This window comes from Alexandromys fortis, unplaced genomic scaffold (genome assembly GCF_014885135.2).
Source record: "Alexandromys fortis isolate MF-2015 unplaced genomic scaffold, M_Fortis_MF-2015_v1.1 scaffold_284, whole genome shotgun sequence".
Classification (NCBI taxonomy): domain Eukaryota; kingdom Metazoa; phylum Chordata; class Mammalia; order Rodentia; family Cricetidae; genus Alexandromys; species Alexandromys fortis.
The window spans coordinates 181,911-208,041 of NW_026068160.1; the positions used below are offsets into that span (position 1 = coordinate 181,911).

The 26,131-nt window shown below is 53.7% G+C and overlaps 2 protein-coding genes across 4 annotated transcripts in view; one reads left to right on the plus strand and one right to left on the minus strand.

Moving 5' to 3' along the window:
- Positions 1-192: 192 nt before the first annotated feature.
- Positions 193-16,461, plus strand: Colgalt1 (collagen beta(1-O)galactosyltransferase 1). The gene is made up of 12 exons (XM_050127721.1): positions 193-476; positions 1,296-1,406; positions 2,026-2,143; positions 7,441-7,575; positions 8,052-8,256; positions 12,096-12,215; positions 12,793-12,869; positions 12,955-13,061; positions 13,406-13,538; positions 14,556-14,683; positions 14,855-15,061; positions 15,187-16,461. Exons 1-12 carry the CDS (start codon positions 229-231, stop codon positions 15,452-15,454), a joined length of 1,857 nt encoding a protein of 618 aa, XP_049983678.1. The 5' UTR covers positions 193-228; the 3' UTR covers positions 15,455-16,461.
- Positions 16,462-16,609: 148 nt separating this feature from the next.
- Unc13a (unc-13 homolog A) overlaps positions 16,610-26,131 on the minus strand; it is a 47,369-nt gene continuing 37,847 nt past the window's right edge. For 2 of the 3 annotated variants that reach the window (XM_050127720.1, XM_050127719.1), the window contains 6 exons: positions 25,781-25,837; positions 25,492-25,572; positions 25,061-25,208; positions 21,969-22,061; positions 21,331-21,490; positions 16,610-20,595 (listed from right to left, as the gene is read on the minus strand). In XM_050127720.1, the coding sequence (XP_049983677.1) occupies positions 20,295-20,595; positions 21,331-21,490; positions 21,969-22,061; positions 25,061-25,208; positions 25,492-25,572; positions 25,781-25,837 (840 nt within the window). In that variant the 3' untranslated portion in view covers positions 16,610-20,294. Of the gene's footprint in view, positions 20,596-21,330; positions 21,491-21,968; positions 22,062-25,060; positions 25,209-25,491; positions 25,573-25,780; positions 25,838-26,131 lie in introns of those variants that run through there. The other variant, XR_007589473.1, reaches the window with a different exon arrangement.

A 26,131-nucleotide genomic window follows, 5' to 3' on the forward strand; every position in this document is an offset into this window, starting at 1 on the left:
GGGAACGTCGTGAAAGGGAGCCGGGACTGTCGGAGGGAAAGCAGCGTTAACTTTTAAAGGCGCAGCCTTGTCACGGGCGCTCCCCGACGACTCACAGCACGGCCAGAGGGCCCTCTCCCTTTAAGGAGAAAGTCAAGGGAGGGACCTGATGGCTCCTCCCCCCGGCTCCTTTAAGGAGCGGCTCTGGTGTGCCGTCAGAAAAGCGGCTTAAAGGCGACGCGTGGCGCGATGGCGGCGTTCTCCGGCGGGTTGCGCGGGCTGCGGTTCCTGCCGCTGCTCCTGCTGCTGCCGCTGCCGCCCGGTGGCCCGCGGGGCACCGACGGCTACTTCCCTGAGGAGCGCTGGAGCCCCGAGTCCCCGCTGCAGGCGCCGCGCGTGCTCATCGCGCTGCTGGCGCGGAACGCGGCGCCCGCGCTGCCGGCCATGCTGGGCGCCCTGGAGCGGCTGCGCCACCCACGGGAGCGCACGGCGTTATGGTGAGCGGCCGGCCCGGGCGCCGTGCGCAGGGCCTCGGCTATGCACCTCGGGGGATTCGGCTGTTTATCCGGGGACTCGATTTTGTACCCGAGGGATGCGGTTATGTCTTGGCGGACTCGGCTCTGCACTGCGGAGACTCGGTTGAGCCTCGGTTTAGGACTCGGTTGTCTACCTAGGGACCCGGGTTATGCACCTGGGGAGTTCGGCTATGTAACCGAAGTACCGGCTTTCGTCCCGATTGCACTTTGGGACCCCGAGCTGCTGCCCGCTCCCGCCAGGTTCTGGGTTGCTGCCAGCCCTCACAGCTGCGATTCTAGGACCCCTGGCTTCTCAGAATGGGCCAGGCTGGTGCTTCCAGACCCTTTCAGCTCACTGTCTTGCGCCCCAGGCGCGGGCCGGCGTTCCACTCTAACAAAGTCAATGAACTTAACAGGTTTCCAGACCCAGTCAGACTCTAAGTGACTTAAGAGTAGAGGAAGGGACCTGAAGGCAGTGGGAAGAAGTGGACCCTTCACACAAGGGGACATGGCAGCTTCTGACGTCCCACTCAGTGTCCTTTTACATAGTTTTTCTTTGTCGCACTACAATGTGCTTTCCACATTAGCAGGCCTTGTTCAGCTGTGCAGCAGTGAGCTGGGCGTCATCCTCACTGCCGTGTTTCTGATGGGCAGTAGGCACGGAGCGGGAGGGTGCTTTATCCATGGCATTGCAGGTGGTGGGGACTGAGCCAGCATGGAGAACCCCCACGCCATCCGGTTGTTCCGTCTTGCCTTTTGATTCCCCGACTGCTCTGACCCATCATCCACTTGTGCTCACAGGGTGGCCACGGATCACAACACGGACAACACTTCAGCCATACTCCGAGAGTGGCTGGTGGCTGTAAAGGGTTTGTACCACTCTGTGGAGTGGCGGCCAGCGGAAGAGCCCAGGTGAGCCTCCCATCTTCATTGGAGTGGAAAGCCAGCATGCTCTGTCCCCACCCTGGGCTTTGCTGGCAGATCCTGATCCTCTAGCCGACCTTAGTCCCATTGTCCTTCACTCCATTGTCCAGCCTTGGACACTAGCCTGTCACACCTCCCGGCAGAATTCCTTTGTGTCTGGTGGCCACCTGTTGTGTTCCTGCCTCAGGGTGTTGTGGCATACTCTCCTCTAACTTCGCCCCAGGCTGCCCTGGAACTTGCCATCCTCCTGCCTCAGTCACCTGAGTGCTGGAATCACAGATGCCCACCCCCACGCACTAGCCTGGGGGATTGCATCTGGTGACCTGCCGAGGCTCTCTTACTCCTTTTGTGCCCAGAGGCACCTTGATGGCCCTGGGGTGCCCCCGGCCATGCAGAGCTTTCCTTGGGCCGCAGCTTGCCTGCCATGTCTATGCCTCTGGACCCTCGCACACGCTGGGCTGGTGGCCAGGACCCTGTGCCCTGCACACTTCCTCCCCCGTGCTCCACTTGGAGGCCTTCAGATCTGCTGTGTGCCCTATCGTCTGTGAAGTTGTCTATGACTGGGGGCTCACTGCGTGCCATATCCTTACATCAGTTACTCTCGTAGTTCCTACCCAGATGAAGAGGGCCCCAAACACTGGTCTGACTCCCGCTACGAACATGTCATGAAGTTGCGCCAGGCGGCTCTCAAGTCAGCTCGGGATATGTGGGCTGATTACATCATGGTGAGTTTCTGGGTGAGAGACGCTGGAGATGCAGGAGCCAGGAGTTACCCCATGGGGTTACACAAAAAACTTTGTCTCAAATAAACAAACAAATAAATAAAAAAAATAAAGAGGGGAGAGGGCTGTGGCTATAGCTCAGTGGGTACTTGAGGCCTGGGTCTCATCCCAGGCCCTCCAGAAAGAGCAAGTAGGGTTTGTATACTCTTGGTTGGGCACTATGTTGTATTTTTAAATAGATGTTTGAAAATAACATTGTTTATTTATTGGCGTGTGAGCTTGCAGGTCAGCTTGCAGGAGTGGCCACCGCTGGGGTCTTGGGGATTGACCTTTTTTGGCTCAAGATCACCAAGGGTCACGAATTAGGGCCTTGTAAGTGTGAAGCCATGCCAGGCCCTACTTCCTCTTCCCCGACTTCCCCTGCCTGTGAGGAGGAAGCATCTGGGGCTGGAGGGTTCAGTGGCTGTGGAACACTGACTGGCTGAGAGTTCCCAGGATCAGCTCCCAGTAACCTCGGGGCCTGGGGGAATTTGGCGCCCCCTTCTGGCCTGTGTGGGCACTGCACTCAAATGCATACTTTTTTTTAAATTTTATTTGTTAAAGATTTCTGTCTCTTCCCCACCACCGTCTCCCCTTTCCCCCCCCCTCCCCCAATCAAGTCCCCCTCCCTCGTCAGCCCAAAGAGCAATCAGGGTTCTCTGCCCTGTGGGAAGTCCAAGGACCACCCACCTCCATCCAGGTCTAGTAAGGTGAGCATCCAAACTGCCTAGGCTCCCACAAAACCAATAAATGCAGTAGGATCAAAAACCCATTGCCATTGTTCTTGAGGTCTCAGTAGTCCTCATTGTCTGCTATGTTCAGCGAGACCGGTTTTAACCCAGGCTTTTTCAGACCCAGGCCAGCTGGCCTTGGTGAGTTCCTGATAGAACATCCCCATTGTCTCAGTGTATGGGTGCACCCCTAGCGGTCCTGAGTTCCTTGCTCGTGCTCTCTCTCCTTCTGCTCCTGATTTGGACCTTGAGATTTCAGTCCGGTGCTCCAATGTGGGTCTCTCTCTGTCTCCTGCCTGATGAAGGTTAATATTCCGGAGGATGCCTATATGGAGAACCATAGAGTCTGTGAGCGGGGTAAGGCTGTGCTCTGATTGGCCCTCCCCTCTTCTGTTGCAGCAGGTTTTGTTGTTTGGGGTTTTTTTAAAGATTTATTTATTTATTATATATACTGTGTTCTGCCTGCATGAATCCCTGCAGACCAGAAGAGGGCACCAGATCTCATTATAGATGGTTGTGAGCCACCATGAAGGCACTGGGAATTGAACTCAGGACCCCTGAAGGAGTCAGTGCTCTGAGCCATCTCTCCAGCCCCTGCTGTTTTGCTTTCTTGATTATGTTTATTTATTTGTAGGTGGTCACATATTGTCGTAACCTTGTGGGGACTGGAGGGCAGTTTTGGGGAGTCTGCTGTCTCCTCCTTCTGTGAGTCTCGTGGATGAACTCAGATTGTCAGCCTTGGCCTGAGGGCCACCGATGGCGTCATCCCGGATGCCTGAGGTGCGGGAGGCCTGTGGGGAAGGCAGCAAAGACTCCAGAAAGAGGAAGGTGGACCCAGCTCCTTGGCCCATCTTACAGAAATGAAAGCAGATGCTGAGGTCGGAGAAGAGAAACAGTATGGACCTAGAGCCGATTCAGAGTGAAAAATAAGAAATAAAAAGGACAGGAAAGGACATGCATGCTCCTAGGTTTGGTGGAAGAGAGGGTTTATTGTTAGAGGCAGGAACAGACAGAGCTGGGCAGAGGGCGGGATATGGACGCCATACTCTGTAACTGAGAGATGCTGGGAAAACCTGGCAGCCAGGTCTGCTTGATATGTTCAGTCTGTCCCAGGCTTGAGATCTAACAGGAGGATACTAGAAGAAACTCCTGGAACTTTGTGGAACCTTTTGTAGCCCCCCAGAACAGACAGGGTGCCCTTCCCTGCTTTTGGCTTCTGTGGTTTGAGGCTGGCTCTTTTCACGGTCCCCAGGAGGTCACTGTGACCTGACTCAAAGCTCTCTATGGAAAGGTACTTTTGGTACTAGGGGACTTTGGAGCACAGGACTGGAGTGTGAGTTTACTTCCCGGTCTGTGGAAGAAAAGGGTCTCCAGAATGGATTTCAGGTTTAGCCATACAGCAGGGGAACCAGCTTCTGGCAAATTGTCTGCCCCTTGCTCGCAGAAACTTTTTTTTATTGTAACACAGTTTCCACCTCTTAGTAAGTTTCTATGAACTGAAACCTACCATCTGAGCCAGGTGGTAGTGGCACAGGACTTTAATCCCAGCACTCTCCCAGCATTCTGCTAGAGAGATGGCTCAGTGGTTAAAAGCACTGGCTGTTCTTCCAAAAGTTCAATTCCCACTACCCACGTGGCAGTTCACAACTGTCTGTAACTCCAAGATCTGACACCCTCACACGGATATACATGCAGGCCAAACACCAATAAATAAAACTTAAAAAAATCCCAGCACTCGGGAAGCAGAGGCAGGCAGATCTCTGAATTTGAGGCCAGCCTGGTCTACCGAGCTGGTTCCAGGACAGGGTCCAAAGCTACAGAAAAACCCTGTCTAGGGGAAGTGGGGGACCCCTTCTCCCCAAGCAGTTCTGAGTCAGTGTTGAAATAGGAGCGGCGGGGCTGCGTCCCCAGCACCTGGCCGCCCGCATGGCTAGCTTATGCCCGAAATAATTACACGGAAACTGTATTCTATTAAACACTGCCTGGCCCGGCTAGTTCCAGCTTCTTATTGGCTAGCTCTTACATATTGTTCTAACCCATTTCTAATATTCTGTGTAGCCCACGAGCTGGCTTACCAGGGAGGATCTTAACCTTTGTCTGTCTGGAGCGGGAGAATCATGGCGACTCCTCACTCAGCTTCTTTTTCCCAGCATCCTGTTCTGTTTTCTCCACCTACCTAAGGGTTGGCCTATCAAATGGGCCTAGGCAGTTTCTTTATTAAAAAGAAATCACTCCCACATCAAGTCAGGAGACCACTTGCTTTCCCACGTCCTCTCATTACTATGCTTTGGCTCTGAATTCTGGAAGAAATCTGAGAAGAGTCCAACAAAAGGTAGCCGCCACCAAAGGTGGTGCAAAGCCCAGTGCCAACACTGCGGAATCGCCACACTGGGTGCTTTCGTTTTCCTTTAATTTATTTAATTTTATTTTATGTTCATTGGTATGAGAGTTGGATCTCCCGGAACTGGAGTTGCAGACATATGTGAACTGTCATGTGGATGCTGGGAACTGAACTCTGGTCCTCTGCAAGAACAGCCAGTGCTCTTACCCACTGAGCCATCTCTCCAGCCAGCCCTAATATTTTTTTTTAATGTGACTTTTTGTTATGTATCCCTGACTGGTCTGGAACTCTCAACCAGGCTGGACTCATGCCTCTGAATGCCGGGACAGCCGGCAGCACACCAGGCTCATGTTTATGTGTTTGTTTATTTACTTGTTTAACTTCTGGTTTCTGAGACAGGGTTTCTCTGGGTAGCCCTGGCTGGCGAATCTTTTGCCTCAGAGTCTGTCCTAGAGTTCCTGTCTGCCTGGAAGTCCCGCCTGTCCTCCCTGCCCAGCCATTGGTCATTCAGCTCTTTACTAAACCAATTAGAAAGTACCTGAGGTAGGTGAGGCCAGACAGATGTTTCTTCACACAGTGTACAAAAAGATCAGCCTCACATCAACGAGAATTTGTGTGTCTGTCGTTTGGTGGCCAAGCAATATTCCAAACCGTGGCCTTCACACAGATGTCTCTGCGGGGGCATTGTGTGTATCTGACTTTTTGGCTCCTGTGGTGGGTGCGATGTTTGAACCCATTCCTTCCAATCTTTGGGGTTCATCTCCCAGGATGGAAAGTTAGACTTGTCTTTCTCTAACTTTTGGGCATGCTGCCAGGCTGCCCTGGCTCACACAAGATTCCAGTATATGCAGGGTTTAGGTGAGACTAGCACTTGACCCCATAGCTCCCCAGGGGCTGCTGCCTCTCCAGCTGGGGACGCACCATGGATCCTGGTGCTGAGTGATCCCGACACGCAGGTAGCAGTTGCATGGGGGCAATAGGAGGTGGATCTTGGCTGAACCCTAGAAAAAGGCCAGGTCAGTCCCCGATGCAGGCTGTTTTTTTTTTTTAAGATTTATTTATTATATATACAATATTCTGCCTGTATGTATCTCTGAGGGCCAGAAGAGGGCATCAGACCTCATTACAGATGGTTGTGAGCCACCATGTGGTTGCTGGGAATTGAACTTGGGACCTCTGGAAGAGCAGCCAGTGCTCTTATCCTCTGAGCCATCTCTCCAGCCTCTGGCATTGCAGTGCACTGTGGTAGAGCCATGCCCCCAGCCTTACTGGCCAGAGTTCTATTTTTAAATAATAAATAATTATTTGTGTTACTCCCTGAATCAGTTTCAGCACAGCTCCTGTCTCATTTCCACAGTTCTGGGATCTCTGCACAGAAGACACCACTTTCTCCCAGAGCTTGTGTGCAGCCCGGACACTGTGTGTGTGTGTGTGTGTGTGTGTGTGTGTGTGTGTGTGTGTGCAGCCTAGACACTGTGTGTGTGTGCAGCCCAGACACTCTGTGCGTGTGTGTAGTCCAGACACTGTGTGTGTGCAGCCCAGACACCGTGTGTGTGTGTGTGTGTGTGTGTGCAGCCCAGACACCGTGTGTGTGTGTGTGTGCAGCCCAGACACTCTGTGTGTGTGTGTGTGTGCAGCCCAGACACTCTGTGCGTGTGTGTAGTCCAGACACTGCGTGTGTGTAGTCCAGACACTGTGTGTGTGCAGCCCAGACACTCTGTGTGTGTGCAGCCCAGACACTCTGTGCGTGTGTGTAGTCCAGACACTGTGTGTGTGCAGCCCAGACACTGTGTGTGTGCAGCCCAGACACCGTGTGTGTGTGTGTGTGTGTGTGTGTGTGTGCAGCCCAGACACCGTGTGTGTGCAGCCCAGACACTGTGTGTGTGTGCACCAGTCATGGCCACACTGAGCCATGCCTAGTCTTTCTATTATTTTTCTTTATTTGTATAAATGAATGTCTTGCCTGCATGTGTGTCTGTACCACATACCTGCTTGGTGCTCTAAAGGCCAAAACAGGGCATCCGATCCCCTGGAACTGGAGTTACAGATGTTGTGAGTCACAGTGTGGGTGCTGGGAACCAGACCCCATCTGCTGCAGGAGCAGCCAGTCTCTTTACCGCTGCGCTCCCTGGGATGTCCATACCTCCACCTGAGTCTGGTCATGCTAACAGCTGGTAAACCTTTTGCAGTTTGTGGACAGTGACAACTTGATCACCAACCCTGACACCCTGAGTCTCCTCATTGCTGAGAACAAGACAGTGGTGGCCCCGATGCTGGATTCCCGTGCAGCGTACTCCAACTTCTGGTGTGGGATGACTTCGCAGGTAGGTGGGGACCAGGACAGACTGGTCACCCCAGACAAGCATCAGGGCGGGGTCCTTTGTTACTGAGGCAGAAGCAGGAGCCCAAATTCACTTGGTGACAGCTAGGAAGTGGCAGTTCCAGGAGTGGCCTTCAGGCATGGCTTGAACCTGGTGCTCCAACAGTGTCGGGCAACTGGGGATCGACTCTAATGGACCCAGCCATGTCCACTTCAGGTCACTTGGGAGGCCTGCTGTGGCTGGGTGCAGGCCTGAGAGTGCACTCAGCTGTGGGCTCAGTGCCTCCTGACCACCCTGCCCCCGCAGGGCTAACAAACTGCACCCCTGCCTCCACCCCCCCCCAAGAGCTAACAAACTGCACCCCTGCCTACAGTCCCCACCCTCCACCCCCTACCTCCACCCCCCACCTCCACCCCCCACCCCCCGCAGGGCTACTACAAGCGCACCCCTGCCTACATCCCCATCCTCCACCCACTCAGGGCTACTACAAGCGCACCCCTGCCTACATCCCCATCCGGAAACGAGACCGCAGAGGCTGCTTTGCCGTTCCCATGGTGCACTCCACCTTTCTCATCGACCTGCGGAAGGAGGCGTCCAGGAGCCTGGCCTTCTATCCACCGCACCCTGACTACACCTGGTCTTTTGACGACATCATTGTGTTTGCCTTCTCCTGCAAGCAGGCAGGTGAGTGAGGCCTGAAGCCCAGTGGTTGTGTGGGCTCCATACTGAGCAAGTCCAAAGAATAAGAGTGGAGTGCGCAGATGGGCCTCCGTCACCACCTTGTTCAGGGAGGTTCTGCTGTGGTCCTGGGACTTGGGAAACTGAGGCGCAGGAGGGTGGTAAATTAGTGGCACAGGTAACATGAATAGTAAAAACCCAGAGACAGATATTGGGGTTCAACCTGAAAAATAGCAGCCAGCCACTGGCTCCTACCACTACCTCAAACTGGAAATGGGCGATCCTACCTTCACAATCCTCAGGCTGAGACTGAGCTGAGACCTACCCTCCCGTTTTATATTCCTCTCTAGTACTGGGATTAAAGGCGCACCACCTGCCTGTGTGGCTGGCTAGCCTGGCTGCTTTGCACTGACCTTCAGGAAAGTTTAGGTGGTGGCGCACGCCTTTAATCCCAGCACTCGGGAGGCAGAGGCAGGTGGATCTCTGTGAGTTCAAGACTAGCCTGGTCTACAAGAGCTAGTTCCAGGACAGGCTCCAAAAACCATGGAGAAACCCTGTCTCAAAAAACCAAAAAAAAAAAAAAAAAAAAGAAAGTTTAGTTTTTTGTTTTTTGTTTTGAATTTTTGAGACAGGCTTTCTCCGTAGCTTTTGGTTCCTGTCCTGGAACTAGCTCTTGTAGACCAGGCTGGCCTCGAACTCACAGAGATCCGCCTGCCTCTGCCTCCCGAGTGCTGGGATTAAAGGTGTGCGCCACCACTGCCTGGCCAAGCTTTAGTTATTAAAACACAAATAATATACCACTTTATTTGTCTAAAAAAAGAAGGCTATAACTAACATAAAAAAAACTATATACAATAAGTACAATAACTATACGGGCAATAAATACATTGACAATGTGTAGTCCTTTGTATTTGATAAATTCAGAGAAAATACTCCATATCTGTCCTATTTTGGTGAGGCCAAAGTCTTATACCTAATTTACTTTCTATCATAACTTGCTTTCTGCATCTGGTAAACTATAACTATAACTATAAAACTATAACTAATCTTCAGTCCCTCAGAGACCCAATAAGGAAATACTATTAACTGAGTAAGCAGGAAGTGTGAGCAAGCGACTTCCAAAAATGTGAGAAATGACAGAAACAGCTGACTGCAAGGACAGTCACCCATGGTTCGTCTGCAACGTTGGGGCATCATCTTCGGCCTACAGGCCTAGCATATCTGACAGACTTCTGTGAAGCAGGATATTCTGAAGGGTTGTCCCTCCTTGTCTTGACAATGTTTCTTTTGTGTCCTGCTTGTCCAATTAGGACAGCATACTGTCAGCAGTTGAGGGAAGGGCATTTCTTACCCAGTGGCTTACTTTTCCCATAAGGAAAGTAAGCTCCATGTGGAGTTTCTTCAATGCCCATTTATCTTCTCTGAGTTAGATTGGTGCTGCCAGGAGCAGACATGTCTCATTGTCATTAAAAAGAATTATGTTATTGAAACATCTTAAATGCTGTATTCTATAGATCTATGAAGTGTTTGAAGATGGTCTGTCTATTTAAAATCGTTGTTTGACTTTGGACGCATACCTAATGTGATGACAAGTTCTGTTATACTAGGTGATTAACTACTAACCTGCATTTCCTTGTTATCCTAAACAGTTGGTAATAATAACTTTCAAGGACTAGAAATTTACATTATTGTTAAATGAGCTGTATAAGTACAGTGCCTTAAACAAGAGTAGAAATGTATGTACAGTATGGTTTAACAAAATTGATCTCAAATTTTTATCAGAATACAAAATTTGTACACAATATACAAAAGTCCAATCCAATGTAAAACATTTAAAACTACTAGTTGCTTTTAAAAAGTAGATTTAATAATCTACCTCTTTATTTTTTTTATTGATATTTATTGAGCTCTACATTTTTCTCTGCTCCCCTCCCTGCCTCTCCCCTCCGCTCTTCAAATCTCCCCCAAGGTCCCCATGCTCCCAATTTACTCAGGAGATCTTGTCTTTTTCTGCTTCCCACTTAGATTAGATCTATGTAAGTCTCTCTTAGTGTCCGCATTGTTGTCTAAGTTCTCTGGGATTGTGGTTTGTAGGCTAGCTTTCTTTGCTTTATGTTTAAAAACCACCTATGAGTGAGTACATGTGATAATTGTCTTTCTGTGTCTGGGTTACCTCACTCAAAATAATGTTTTCTGGCTCCATCCATTTTCCTGCAAAATTCAAGCTGTTGTTATTTTTTTTCTGCTGTGTAGTACTCCACTGTGTAAATGTACCGTTTTCCTTATCCATTCTTCAGTCCAGGGGCATTTAGGTTGTTTCCAGGTTCTGGGTGTGACAAACAAAACTGCTATGAACATAGTTGAGCACATGTCCTTGTGGCACAATTGAGCATCCTTTGGATATATACCCAAAAGTGGTATTACTGGGTCTTGAGGAAGGTTGTTTCCTAATTTTCTGAGAAATCGTCACACTGATGTCCCAAAGGGCTGTACCAGCTTGCATTCCCACCAGCAATGCAGAAGTGTTCCCTTTTCCCCACAACCTCTCCAGCATTAGTTGTCATCGGTGTTTTCGATCTTGGCCATTCTTACAGGTGTAAAATGGAATCTCAGAGTTGATTTGATTTGCATTTCTCTGATGACTAAGGATGTTGAACATTCCCTTAAGTGTCTTTCAGACATTTTAGATTCTTCTCTTGAGAGTTCTCTGTTTAGGTCTGTACTCCTTTTTTTTTTTTTTATTGGATTATATGATCTTTGGTGTCCAATTTCTTGAGTTCTTTGTATATTTTAGAGATTAGACCTCTGCTTGATGTGGGGTTAGTGAAGATCTTTTCCCATTCTGTAGGCTGTCATTTTGTCTTGTTGATGGTGTCCTTTGCTTTTCAGTTTCAGGAGGTCCCATTTATTAATTGTTTCTCTCAGTGTCTGTGCTGCTGGGGTTATATTTAGGAAGTGGTCTCCTGTGCCAATGCATTCAAGTGTACTTCCCACTTTCTCTTCTATAAGGTTCAGTGTGGCTGGCTTTATGTTGAGGTCTTTGATCCATTTGGACTTGAGTTTTGTGCATGGTAATAGATATGGGTCTATTTTTATTCTTCTACATGTTGATATCCAGTATGCCAGCACCACTTGTTAAATATGGGATTAAAGGTGTGCACCACCACCGCCACTGCCTCTATGGCTAACTAGTGTGGCTGCTAGGATTAAAGGTGTGTGCCACCACTGTCTGATTGGCTAGTCTGGCTGCTTTGCATTGATCTTCAAGCAAGCTTTAGTTATTAAAACACAAATACTATACTACTATGGGCACACACAGTGAGATCCCATACCAAACAACAGAAGAATAGACATGCGTAGTTACTATTTTCATCTCCCAGTTGTGTGTGTGTGTGTGTGTTCATGAGCACACTTGCAGTGGGTTTGTGTACACTGCAGTAACTTATGTGTGATCAGCACGGCACACTTAGAAGTTGGAGGACCTGCAGGTATTGGTTCTCTCTGTCCACTGTGGGTCCTGGGGATGGAACTCAGATCTTCAGGCACCGTGGTGCACACCTTTAATCCCGGTGCTCAGGAGGCAGAGGCGATCTCTGTGTGTTCGAGGCCAGCCTTTCTCGTGAGCCCTGTGGTGCTGACTGATGAGGGCCTCATCTCACTTTTGCACACTCACAAACCAAAATCAGTTTTTACATTTTCGAAGAATGACCGAAATCTGAAACCTTTTGCCTGTCGAGGCCTCACAGCGTAGCCCGGGCTGGTCTGCAGCTCCCCATCCCTGCCTTATCCCGAGCAATGGGATGATGGACGGTACCACCCTGACTTCTCTCTTGTCCCCACACTAGAGGTACAGATGTACGTGTGCAATAAGGAGGTGTACGGCTTCCTGCCCGTGCCTCTGCGTGCGCATAGCAGCCTGCAGGACGAGGCAGAGAGCTTCATGCACGTGCAGCTGGAAGTCATGGGTGAGTGGGTGCTGCTGGGCGGCAATCCTGGCATGGAGCGTGTGTGACTCTGGAGGCTGAGTCCCAGGTCAAGGGACAGCCTGGGCTACAGAGTGAGATCCCAGCCTGAAAGACTGATCCTGTTTGCAGTGGAGTTAGAAGGGGTGCTTTACCCATGTAGCATTTGGGGGGACACATTTGGAGTAACAGCAGCCAGCATGAGCCTCACTGCGATTCTGAGAAGCTTGAGAGTGCAGCTGAGGAGAGCGGGGGCCGCTCCTGGGATAATTCTGCTTTAGCTGTTGAGCGCCTGCTGTATACCAAGCTCTGGGCTGTGCACTGTGAGTGGGCAGACCCCACATTCTTCCAGGATGTTAGAGATGGAGTTAGAGCAGGGACAGCATTGAATCCCGGGCCTGACCAGCCAGAGGCCCGGAGGCTGCCCCTGGGTCATAGCTGAGGTCTAAGTTGAATGTGGCACGGGTGAAGGTCCCGGGGCAGGAATGGACCCCTTGGGATCTGGTGCCAACAACTGAGATGGGGGTTTGGAGGGCATGGGGTCCTAGGACCCCAGTGACCCCTATTTTCTTCCTGTTAGTAAAGCACCCGCCAGTGCAGCTGTCCCGGTTCATCTCAGCACCCAGCAAGACTGCAGACAAGATGGGCTTTGACGAGGTGGGCTGGGCACCCCCCTTCCACCCCCCACCCCCGGGTAGGGAGGCAGCTGACTGACCTGGGGTCACTGAGACTGTGACCACAGGTCTTCATGATCAACCTGAAGCGGAGGCGGGACCGGCGAGAACGCATGCTGCGGGCCCTGCATGAGCAAGAGATCGACTGCAAGCTGGTGGAGGCCGTGGATGGCAAGTATGTCCTGCACACGCGCAACCGTGCGTGTTTTGTGTGTGTGTGTGCGCGCACGCGCATGTGTGTATGTACGGGCGTGTGTGTGTGTGTGTTTGTGTGTGCATACGTTCAAGCTTGTACACATGAGGGGGGTGGAGTCAACTTTGGCAGACCCTCGGTGCAGCCAAGAAGGCAGGAAGGTGTCTCATCCTCAGACAGTCTGCCATGCTCTTGAACAAAGCCGAATGGGGTCTGGGCTTGGACCAACCGGTTAGGTCCACAGGAGGCCAGAGGTTGATTGGTAGAACGGCTTTTTCCGTTTTCCTCACCCTGTTCTCCATCCTCCTCTCCCTGGACCTCACCAGAGCCATGAACACCAGCCAGGTGGAGGCCCTGGGCATCCAGATGCTGCCTGGCTACCGGGACCCCTACCACGGGCGACCCCTCACCAAGGGAGAGCTGGGCTGCTTCCTCAGCCACTACAACATCTGGAGGGAGGTAGGTGTGGGTAAGGGGCTAGCCCACGGTCCTTGGTCTCCTCACAGCTCAGTCAGCCTCGGAGGCCCAGGGAGGACTGTAGTCCTCGTGCCTCCAGCAGCTCTGTGGCTGTGTTTTGTTGTCTGTCCCATGAACTGTCTTTACGTTGGCCATGGTTCTTCTGAGTGCGGCGGCTACTGCCCTTTCATTGCAGAAAGTCGGCCTGGAGAGGGCCTGCAGGTGAGGCTGGGGCTGTGGTCCCCAAGTGAGACCTTGTACCCCAACCTGACTCTGCTCTGTGTCTTTACATGTGATGACCTTTGGCGTTAGTGTCGCTGGGCTATGCATTAGGGAACAGCAGGTGATGCTGAAACCACACAAGAACCAAATTTTTTTTTAAATATTTATTTATTATGTATACAATATTCTGTGTATATATCCCTGCAGGCCAGAAGAGGGCACCAGACCCCATTACAGATGGTTGTGAGCCACCATGTGGTTGCTGGGAATTGAACTCAGGACCTTTGGTAGAGCAGGCAATGTTCTTAACCTCTGAGCCATCTCTCCAGCCCCAAGAACCAAATTTTTAACCTGCAAATTGGAGGCTGGATAGGTGGGGCGTTGACTCCAGATGATGAGGAACAAGAAAAAGGACACCTGGATGCCCAAAGTTCTTGCATGGGCTGTCCTTCCTTCCTGAAGTTCCTCGTGGCAGTCTCTTAGCTGGATGATGGTGAAGCCTTCTTGACAGGGGCATCCTAGACCAAGGAGGAAGGGTGGAGGAGCCTGCCTGTTGTTGCCGAGAGAAAGGCTTCTTGGTTTCCCAAGCAAAACACAGGCAAAGGTCCTAGAGCAGAAGAGCTCAGGCAAGGGGGAAAAGAGAGCTGTGGTGGGCACACAGCTGGATGATGTGGAAGGCTGGGAGGCAGCCATGGTGGGCACACAGCTGGATGATGTGGAAGGCTGGGAGGCAGCTGTGGTGGGCATATAGCTGAATGTGGACGGGTCTTTGTGACTTGGCGGAGCCCCTTCCTTCAGGTGGTCGACCGGGGACTGCAGAAATCCCTCGTGTTTGAGGATGATCTGCGTTTTGAGATCTTCTTCAAGAGACGGCTGATGAACCTCATGCGGGATGTGGAGCGCGAGGGTTTGGACTGGGACCTCATGTGAGTGGGGTTGGTGGAAGGGGCCAAGATGGACGTCAGCCTGGGTGCGGGTCTGGAGCCTGGAGGACTTGCTGGGTTGACTTGGGCCCAGCGCCGTCCCTGATGTCGGGTGGTATTCTCTGGCCAGTGGGGGGGGGGGGTGAGTGACAGGTCTCTAATTCTTCACCCCAGATACGTGGGCCGGAAGCGCATGCAGGTGGAGCAGCCGGAAAAGGCCGTGCCCCGCGTGAGGAACCTGGTGGAGGCAGACTACTCCTACTGGACGCTCGCCTACGTGATCTCCCTGCAGGGTGCTCGCAAATTGCTTGGAGCCAAGCCGCTGGCCAAAATGCTGCCAGTTGACGAGTTCCTGCCCGTCATGTTTGACAAGCACCCAGTGTAAGGGGGCTGTGAAGAGCTGCTGAGGGGTGGGGTGGCAGACTGGGAGATCAGGGCAGGGGGACAAGTACTAGTGTGCTTGAAGGAGGGTCTCCATCTCCCCCTGTGCCTCCTGTCTCTCCTAGGTCAGAATATAAGACTCACTTCTCTCCCCGCAACCTGCGCGCCTTCTCCGTAGAGCCGCTCCTCGTCTATCCTACACACTATACGGGGGACGACGGCTATGTGAGCGACACGGAGACCTCAGTTGTGTGGAATAACGAGCAGGTTAAGACTGACTGGGACCGAGCCAAGTCCCAGAAGATGCGAGAGCAGCAGGCGCTGAGCCGAGAGGCCAAGAACTCTGACGTGCTGCAATCCCCACTGGACAGTGCCGCTCGGGACGAGCTCTGAGGCAGCTGGCAAAAGGCTGTGGCTGCCGGGATCACAGGGCCACCCAGGCAGACCGTAGAGGACTCTGTAGCAGACGGCTTCGTCTCCTGCTCAGCAGTCACTTGCACACTGGCACTATTAATGGAATGTTCACTGTGCCAGGAACGGGCTGGGCACTGGGAGGTTGTCTGTCGCTCCGTTGTGTCCACCGCGAAGGAAGGTTTGTTAGAGCAGTGAACAGGCTTAGCGCTTCCTGCATCAGGGATTGATTTGAACATTGGGTGGTTAGTGATCAGGCCGAGTCAGATATTAGGGATGCACACTTATTTTAAAATCTTTATTGAGGACATACTGTGTGTTGGGCACCATTCTTAGCCCTAGGGATACAGAAATAAGAAAAGTCGACGTGCCAGGCACCTGATGACGCCAGGTCTTGGGCAACACCGAGTTGAGTACCTGTGTGTCGCCCATTAGGTGCTGGGGGTGGTGGTCCCATTGGTGCTCCCCCTTCCATGGGCTGACGTGCTGAGTGCAAGGACAGAGCAGACAGAAATGTCTTCGTGTAACAGGCCTTTATTGAGTGCTTATGGCGTGTCAGGCCTTGAGGACTCTCAGCCTGTCTGTGAGAGGACAGCATCTTCCCCTTGTCCAGAGGGACGCTGCTCTCCTTACACTTGCCTGCTGGGTTTCAGGGTACTGGTGGCCTTGCCAGCCCCCCTGGAGGGGTGTCACGGGGGATGGGGCTCCCTTGCCCACCCCTGGCTTCCATAGCTCCTCCCTGCCCTTGTGTCTCAGGTGTCCCCTGCTTGCTCTTGTGCATTTGGGGCCTTGAAGTGGCCCAGCTGCATTGGGGTGTTCTTATTTGCCTTGGCTGTATGTTTCCTCGCAGGGCCAGGGGGTCACTGTGCCTTCAAAGCCAGATCAGATGTCAGCAGGCAGAAGGTCTCACCTCTAGGGGATGACTGCCCGCTCAGATCTTGGTAACTTGCTCACGGTTGTATTAAATACTCCTGGTTGGTTTGGCTGAAGCTTGTGGTCATGCTGCCCCGAGTCCCTATCAAGATTTGGGGGGACACGGTTCTTTTTTTTTTTAATATTTATTTATTATGTATACAATATTCTGTCCGTGTGTATGTCTGCAGGCCAGAAGAGGGCACCAGACCTCATTACAGATGGTTGTGAGCCACCATGTGGTTGCTGGGAATTGAACTCAGGACCTTTGGAAGAGCAGGCAATGCTCTTAACCACTGAGCCATCTCTCCAGCCCCCGGGGGCAGGGTTCTTGAAGGTACATGTTATGCAGACTTCCAAGCACTTAAGGGAGTGTGGGTCAGGATGTACTGGGGATCCCATGTCCCCCACCCCATAAAGCATCCTGGGAGTGGCTGGTGGATTCTCCAAGATGCCGTGGGGTCCATCACAGTCTGTTCCCAAGGAAACAAATGCCATGTTCACGGAAGGAGCCCACCGGGGGGCGACAGAGCAAATGCTGTGGACCCTGGGACAGGGAGACTGGGCTGCTGGTCCCAGTTCCTGTGGGCTCAAGGCCCCATGGAGCCTGACAGCCGACTCTGCCCAGCCCAGGCCACCTGCCTAGGGACCCACCCTAAAGACATGGGCCTCACTGCTGTCAACTCTGAGTAGAGATCACTTTAGGCTGTGTGGACTGACAGCTAGAGACAGGACAGACGCCCCTGCTAGGACTTCCTGGGTCAGATCACACCAGTTATCAGGGTCTAGGGCTGTGGCCTGGGGGCACGCTCCCTACACTCTGTAAACTCACACAGATTGTGTGTGATGGTAGAGCCTAAAGAGACGCTGGCCATGTTCTCAGGACTGCTGCCTCCCTGCCGGAAATACGCACAGCAGACATCAGCTGTTTCTGGGCCCCTGAGCCTTGGTTTCTTTGGGGTGCTATGGGTATGCTGGCTGGCCGAGTAGACAAGAAAAGCATCCTCAGTTCAGCCACAGCCTAGTCTCCTGACTGTGCTGGTCCCCAGCTTTTGTTTTGTTTTTAGTGTGTGGGAGGACAGCACGTGGGCTGTGATACAGTGGGGATCAAAGGCCAGTTTCCCAGTCCCCGCTGTGTGGGTCCCTAGGCTTGGCAGCAAGCACCTTATGCCTTCCCCTGGGCCCACAGAGGTTTTGTCAAAGGAAGCAAAGCCAGCCGGACCCTGAGGCACTGCGCTTTTTCTTTCTTTTTTTTTTTTAATGTTAATAAAATATTTTTTACAGAGACCAAAAAGTCAGAATAGTGCAAAACATCTCAACGCCATGCACTCATGAACACTCCCCGGGTGTTTTGAATACATGTCCTAAGTCACAGATTGACTGAGAAATGAGGGTTTCTTGGAAGATGCTGGACTAACCGGGGTGGACCTAAAAGACCCTCCCAAAAAACAGGAAAGGAAAAAACCAAACAACTCTCAGATTCCACATCTGCAGTCACATGCGAAGAAAGGCTAATGGAGGGGTTCCCTGGGCTGCACGGCAGGGGTTGGGGTCAGGAACCTTCTGGGGTACAGGGAACCCTCCCTGTCACCTGCACCCCCAACAGTGTCAACCCAATTCACTTTTTAAAACAAAAGGCAAAGAGGAGAGGATTGGGTCCCCAGAGCCAGCTTTGGTCCTGAAAGTTGCTGGGGGTGGGCTGGGCTGGCCCCGGGCACCATGACTCCACCCCCAGCAGGGCTGCCCTTGGGACCCCATAGGTGAGAGGTCCCAGCTGAGAGAGGTCCCAAGGAGTTCTGGGTGCTTTTGATTTTTTTTTCTTTCTTTCTTTCTTTTTTTTTTTTTTTTTTTTTTTTTTTTTTTTTTTTTTTTGTTTTTTTTTNTTGTTTTTTTTTTTTTTTTTTTTTTTTTTTTTTTTTTTTTTTTTTTTTTTTTTTTTTTTTTTTTTTTTTTTTTTTTTTTTTGCATGTCTGATGGGGCAGGCAAGGCAATTGGTCTTGAGGCCCAAGAGGGGCCAGGGTACAGAGGACACCCCTGAAGTGCTGACCCTTCCGGATGGGGTGAGCTGACTACAGGCCCTCTTTAATTTTTCAGGGTTGGGGATAGAACCTAGAACAGTGCGTGACTGGCCGCCCCTCCCTGGGGGATTCTGCGTTGGGCATGGATGAACCTGGACCCGCATCTTTCCACTGCTCTTCCCCTCTCCCCTTATCTGCCTCACCCAGCCAGTCCTGCCCCTCCTGTGGGCGGATGTAGCTCTTTCCAGCCTCAAACTCCCTGCAGCAGGCCAGTCGGACCTGCATCCCAGTGTGTCCTAGAGAGCCCAGGTCTGTCCTGGTGGTGACTCAGACCAGCAGCCCTGAGTAGCTTCCTCTCTGTCCTGAGCTCAGAGCCCACCCCTCTACTGTCTTCATCTACTGTGTCCTGAGGTTTAGCCTGGTCACCTGCTGTGTGTGTGGGGGGGTCTGTCAGGGTAGGGGGAATTGTAACGACAGGCATGCGTGTGGATGTGGGGTCACATGCAGACCCCACGGCCACTCTCAACACACAATTCAAGGCATCATGACCTTCACTGCTCCTGGGGAAGCTTGGGTTCCGATGATGCCTCAGCCTTGAAGAAGTTTAGGAGTTTTAGAGCCAGGTACACACACTCCAGTCTTGTGACACCAGGGCCTAGTTGGAGAAGGGCAAGAAGTTGGGGAAGTCAGAATTGTTTTTAAGGAGGGGATTTTTGTGATGGGTATTGAAAGATGAATAGGAGGTCTCTGAGTAAACAAAAGGACATTTCAAACAGTCCTAGCCTGGTATTCAGAACAACTCACTCAACAAACGAGTTCCCTCAACATTCTGGGCCAGCACACACATACACACAGGGGGAAGCAGGAGGGGGGGACACAGACTATCTTGGTTCTGTCAGTCACACACACACCCCCCCGACACACACACACACACACACACACTTCACATTCCTGCCAGCAATTTAGAAACTGTCTATGGTCGCTCTCTGGCCAAAACGCCTCCCTTTTAGCCATCCATCCATGGCTGATGTCCTAAACTGAGTCAGGGCTGCTGGTCTTCCCTCAGCACATGGGACGGCTGAGCTCCCTGTCCCTGCATGGAGCCTGCATCCAACCCTTCGGTTCTGAATGCCCTGCTGGAATCCAGGAGACATCCGCCGCCGTTCGGAGCCAATCAGAAAAGGACCGTTCATCTGTCAGCACAGCACAGAACACAGAGTGCACTTCCCATTCTCCCTCCCAGCCTCCTAGTTTCTCATCTCTCTGTTCTGTCCTGCCTGGATTTGGAGAAAAGACAAAGGGGGTGGGGGCGCCTGGCTCCGGGGAAACCCCAAACCCCTCTTCTTGATGGAACTCTAGGTTGTATGTCAGTTCAGGCTAAAGTCCCAGGAGGAAGGGCTCGGATAGGGATCTTTTTTGGCAGCCTGAGGGTTTAACGGGGACCCTGGCCCGGAGGGGAGGGGGGGGACAGGGGAAGAATTGGGCAGAAGGAGATTTAGCAGCGATGGGGGCTGGAACATCTGTCGGCGCTCAGCCCACCGTGCGTGGCACGATCAGGGGGTCGCCAGCTGCCAGTGGGCACGCTGTGCTGAGGGCGGGGTCCGCGTGGAGGGGCGCCCTCAGCCCCAGGTGTGCACCCGAGGGCGCGTGTGCTTTTGAGAGCCCATCCCGCACTGTTTTTTTGCACAGAAACCAGAGGCTGCGTCCCGGCCTCCAGGCAGCCCTGCCAGTTCATGCCCTGGGCACCGGACCCTCTATGGCTTTTCTAGGGGCAGGAGGCAGGGCCTCTCCAGCCAAGGCCACTGAGGTGGAGGGGTGTGGCCTCTAGAAAGGGCGGGGTCTACGGGGCGGGGCCTCATTCGCTCCCAGGCCCCACCCCACCCTAACTCGCGCTAGGGTGCAGGCGCGGCACCGCCCTCCTCGGCGGAGCGCGTGTCTGACTTGAGCTTGACGAACTCCTTGGCCACCTCGTCGTTGCTGCGCTGCGACAGGATGCGCAGCACTGTGAGCCCCGTGTCGTCCATGTGGATGCGGCGGCCGAGTGGCAGCCAGCACGCGGCGCTCCCGCGCTGGGCCAGTTCCCGGAGCTGCAGCACCGCCAGCCCCACCGTGCGGTCCTCGCGCGCGAAGCAGTAGTCCTTCACGCACACCTGCAGCTCGTAGCATTCGGGGCCTGCATCTGCGCTGAGCGAGCTGGAGGGAAGGACCGGCTCAGCGGGGGGGGGGGGGGGGGGGGGGTCACCAACGAGCCGGGTCCCCGCGCCACCACGCCCGGGAAGATCAGCCATTGGACCATTCACACCAACTACCTCCCCCACGGGAGCTACTAGCGAGCCACTCACATTACACCACCACGCACGTTCGCAGTTAGTGCCCCTCAGAAGCTGGCACCCTCGCCGTGCCACACCTACTGGCAGCCTGACAACTGGACCACGCTCACTAGGGAAACCCATTGCTCAGACTGGGTCTCCCCAGCGCATCACATGGGGCGGGCTGCTGCGAGAACCCCTTTGCCTAGCTGAGCTCCTCCCTCCTGCCCCTTCGGCCAAGCCCACCCGTCTGGCTTTGTAGCTCCTTCCTGGCAACGCCCCTTTCCTGACCCTGCTGCACCCTGCCTTTTGCTCAGTTCTCTCCGGACCCACTTGTCAGCCTCCAGTAACCCTACTACCCTCCCACCCCTAGCCCCCACCTCTGCAGCTCGCGATGGCTGCTCCCACCCTGCAGCAATTCACACAATCCCCAGAGTCCAGTAGGCTGTGTTCTCAGTCTCCGAACCCTTGTGACTGCGCTCCTGTGCCCCAAACCCTCTTGTCCACCTTACCCTCATCCTTTCCGCCCCAACCCCAAGCCTGACTTCCCCCAGGGACCTGCCTGTCTCAGACAGGGACCTGACCCCTGCTCCCCCCATCCCACCAGTGTCTGACTCACAATTGGAAGCTCTCGTTGTACTTGGGCGCCCAGCTGTTGTTTTTGGATTTGGTGGCAAACTTGCGCTTCTTGTCACTGAGCTGAGGCCCAACAATGTTGACCTCGATGAAGGGGCGGAAGATGCCGGAAGTCTGCCACTTAAGGTCGTTGGCAGCCACCACTGTTGGAGGGTAGTGGGAAAGTCTGGTGAGGTTCCCCGTGTGGCAGAGCCATACTCTGCTTTCCGGGTTGGAGAAATAGACTCCATGCCCCAGCAAGTCTGACAGGAGGGAAGCCAGGCCAAGACAGAAAGCTGCAAGGTCCTGGGACACGGTTGGAATTCCTAGTGCAGCCATGCCTGAAACAGATTTATCTCAGGAATTTCCCATTTTTATTTACTTATTTATTTTTGGTTTTTTGAGACAGGGTTTCTCTGTAGCTTTGGAGCCTGTCCTGGAACAGACTCTGTAGACCAGGGTGGCCTCAAATTCACAGAGATCCAGCTGTCTCTGCCTCCCGAGTGCTGGGATTAAAGGCATGCGCCACCACCAACCAGCTATTTTCCCATTTTCTAGACCATTAAAGAAAAACACAAACCAATTCCCAGCCCCCTTGGCTTAAGTGAGCCCGCATCTGGTCCCTCTCACCGCACCACTCACCCTTCACTGTGACTTTCTGCTCCCCAGTTCCCGGATGCGTAAACAACTCCACGTGGACAGACACTTCACCTACAGGGTCTTCCACACCCGAGCCTGGGTGGGACAGGGGAAGATACCTGATATGAGCTCTGCTCTTCCCCACCCACCTGGAGGGACCTCGGCCACCTCCCCACCACGTGCTGGCGGCACCAGGTCCCTGAGGCCCTGAGGGCACCAGGGTGGCAGAGGCCACTGTGAAGCCAAGAGTGCTAGACTGTGGCATTTCCTTGTGTCCCTGTGAGACTGGAGGTGGGTCTTGTAACCTCTCTGAGGCAGTGCACCTGCCTTGCTTCCTCTCCCATTCTCCTACCTCCAGAGCCTGCCTTTTCTCCCTCTCTGTGTGTCCATTTAATTCACTGTAGCCTGGGATGCTGGGACACAGACAAGTGCGCCCTTCCCCACTTTGGCTCTCGTCTCAGCTGCACTCAACAAAATAGCCGGAAATAACCTAGCAGCCCCCCCCACACACACACACAACAAGCCTCCCATGACTCTCCTCTGACTTTACCACAAAGTCCTTCTGACCTCTTGCCTAAAGGCCCCTTTGTCCACTTAACTTCAGCCCAGTGCCCCCCACAGTTCCTCCCCAGCCTTCTGAACTCCCAGGAAAGCTCTGCCCCTCTGAAATGACAACTTCCATGCCCCCACCCCGTCCTGACTCTGGGTTTAACAGGCAAGCTTCAGTTCCCACTGGGAAGGCTCAGGGATGGTCAGGGCCACAGTCATCCTGCCCAGGCTGCAGTGACGGCCCTGTAGATGGGCACATGACCTGGGCCAGGAGACAGAAACTCAGTCCCAGACTTTGATTGGAACTGGCCCAGGGATCTCCAAGGAGACCAACTGACCAATGGCATTGGGACCTAAATCCAGCTGTTCCTGATGCCAACAAACCCCTGATCTTAGTTTCCTAGCCAACAAATGTGTCTGCTGTGTGGTAGCCTTGCACACGGCTCTTCCTGGGGGCTACAATGGCCACCATGAGTGGTCAGCTTAAAAACCACTGCACTGACCACCCCTACCTGTATCTCAGAAGCACATCCACAGGGCCTGTGGGCCTGTGACCGCCAGCACCCCAAACTGCCCCATCCCCAGGCAGCTCCCCACTCCTGGGGCACCCCATGCACGGGCATGGCAAGGAGGAGCATGTGGGAGGCAAGGGGATCAGGACAGTCAAAGGTCCATCAGGTTACCTGTGCTGGACGGGAAGTGAGGAGGGTCAGGGAACGGGGGAGGGGGAGGGTGTACTCCTGCAGCCCCTGAAGAGGGGCACATGGCCCAGCACTGTCCAGCCCAGGCGCCCACCCACATCATCTCATATACCTCCCAGTCACATGCTCAGCCCCCTCCCCCAGGCCGATGCTTCAGCAAGCTCAATCCGGGCCAGAAGTGGGGTGCTGGGGAGTTAGACATGATGGGTTATGTAAGATGTCAGACCACAGCCCAGGCTAGTAAGAAGGAGGAGAGGCAGTGCCAACCCCACCCCAGGTTTGCTGGCTCCACCAGGAAGGACTGTCAGGCCCCACCCTCGCCCCCTAGAACCCTGGTCCTCTGGCAGGGGAAGGTGGCTTCTCCGACCCTCAGCTTTGGGAAAGCTGGAGAGGCCACTTGTTCTTTTCTGGGTGTGGGTGGATGCATAGCCAAGGCTGACCAGAACTTGCAACATCCCAAATTCAGGGACCACAGGTCTGTGCCCGAGGCATGCCTGGAATCGGTCAGGTCCTTCGTGACTGTCCCTGTTTTCCAGGGGACAGAGCAGTCAGGGAGGAGGCAGGCTGCAGAATGACTGACCCAAGACCTTAGAGCAGTTCGTTGTTTAGTATTTTGTGCGTTGCTGGAAATGGAAGCTGCCCCATCCAGCCTGGGGTGCGTGTGGCTTGGGAGAAGGGATGGGACTCCTTCCCCGTGTGGAGCCAGCAAGTTGCCCTTCGCCCTGTGCGAGGACTTGGCGCCGGCCTGCTTGGCCGGTGTCTTACTAGCCGGGCGGGGGAAGAGGGGCGCAGGCACCGGGCACCGCGTGCGGGTGGCGGGCGGCGCAGGCACGTACCCATCTCAGGACAAACGTCTTCACTAAGGGTAAACCTAGTCCCCTTTCCACCATGGACTGACCAGGGTGGACAGGGAGGGAGGAGTGTGCGTGGTGGGGCGAAGGGAGGCGCAGAAAGGGGACAGCGAGTGACAGGGAGGAGAACAAGAAAGAAAGAGAGACAAGGGGGAAAGAAAGAGAGAAAGAAACGTCAGTGCAGACGGACGGACAGACAGACAGCCTCCCACTCCGGGAACACCAGGGACACCAAAAGCAGCAAGAACAGGAGGAGAAACTGAGGCTTGTGTTCCACCCGCTGTGCCTGCGGGTGTGTGAATGACGACCTTCCCCGCTCCAGCGCGAGGACAGAACCTGAGGCCGCCAACTTCTACCAAACTGGCACTTTGGAATATTTCCGAATGAGGTGGGGACAGGGAGGAATGCTAGGACCCCGGAGCTCTGCTCTGTGGCTTCAGAGAGCTCAGAGGGACGAGGGACAGAAGCGAGACACAGACAGAGAGAAGTACGGGGGGTGGGAAGATCTGAGGCTCAGCACCTCCCAGGTCCCCACATAGCCCAGGTCCAGGTACTTCCGCCTCTAGGATCTGACAATCATTCCACGTCAGCACAGCGCAGAGGACCCGCCCCAAAGGAGGCCACCAAGCCTTGGTCCCTAACATCAGAGAGTTCACCTAGAGCTGTCCATCATCTCAGAAGTCTGGTACCAGAGCCGACAACCAGGTGCCACCAATCACTCAACGGCTCCAGGACATTAGAAGTCCCACCCCTCGAGAACAGTCACTAGGTTGCCCTAGAAGCTGTCTATCATCAATGCCTGGCCCCTGGAATTTGTGTGGTCCCGTCCCACAGCCGTCAATCAACCCCTTGTTTCTTTGCCTTGAAAGACTCGCCTTTGGCGCTTTGTGGTCGGATGCCCCGCCCCCATTTCAATCAATCACCCAGGGGCGGAGCCCGCAGCTGGGCGGGGCGACTCCCGCTGGCTCGGGAGGGAGTGCAGAGGTGCCCTTACCCTGCGCAGACTGCGTCTGCACGAAGGTTTTGATGAGCAGGTCGGTGGCCTGCGTGTAGAGCGACAGGGCGTAGCGCAGGGACTGGAGGTCAGGGCTCTTCTCCAGGAAGGTCTTCTTGAGGCCCACGCCCCCCGCGTGGAAGTATTGCTGAGTATGGACAGGATGAGGCTGCTGACGGCTTTCACCACCTCCATTAACACCCGCGGCTCTCACCCTCCGGGTCTTCACCGGGCCACAGCCGCCCCACAGCTCTCACCCTCCGGGTCTTCATCGGGCCACAGCCGCCCCAGGACCTTTGTATTTTCTGCGCCCTCAGATGGAAAGACCCTCCCTGCCCGCTACCCGTTTATTTTACTTTGTCCTCTCACGCATTCCCCAAAACCTGCCTCCTCGTTCCCTCTCTTAAAGCCTTCTGTGGCCCCTCTCTCACCTTGATGGTATCCAGGGCCAGTTCAACCACGGCGCACTGCTTCGGGGTCAAGCTCTTGGCTTCCTCACGGACCATGTGATCCTGTAGTGGCAGGGAAAAGTCAGGTTGGCAAAGCTGACCCTGGTTTTGAGATTGTGGGTCTTGAGTTTCCATGCTGGGGATCAAATGATCACTCAAGCTGAACCCGACTGCCTCTTTCCAGCATAGTCAAGGGCATTTGAAGGTGTGTCCAGGCCGAGAGCAGGCATTTTGTGTCTTGATCCGTCCCCGGGATCCTCGGCTTCCTCACCTTAAGTTTAGACAGCTGGCCCAGCTCCTTGGCCGCATTGAAGATCATCTGTGTTCCCTGTGGGAAGCAGCAGACAGCATGGGTGACGGTGTGAATTTTCTAAATGGTCTCCCTTCCTGAGCGACCCCCTGGCCTGTCTGCCATTTGGTTCCTATCCAAAGGTTCCTGGCGACCGATGGACAGGGGGGTCAGGAGCCTCTCAGTGAGACCTTGTCCTTGGAGAAGCCTGGTTCCCTCACACCCTCTATGGTCCCACAGTTGGAAGACACAAGAGAAACAGGTAGGTGTGGGCAGGCTGTGTGTGGTGAGGGGAGGCACCCAGGGGGGGTTCCCCTCCCCTTAGCCGCCCCT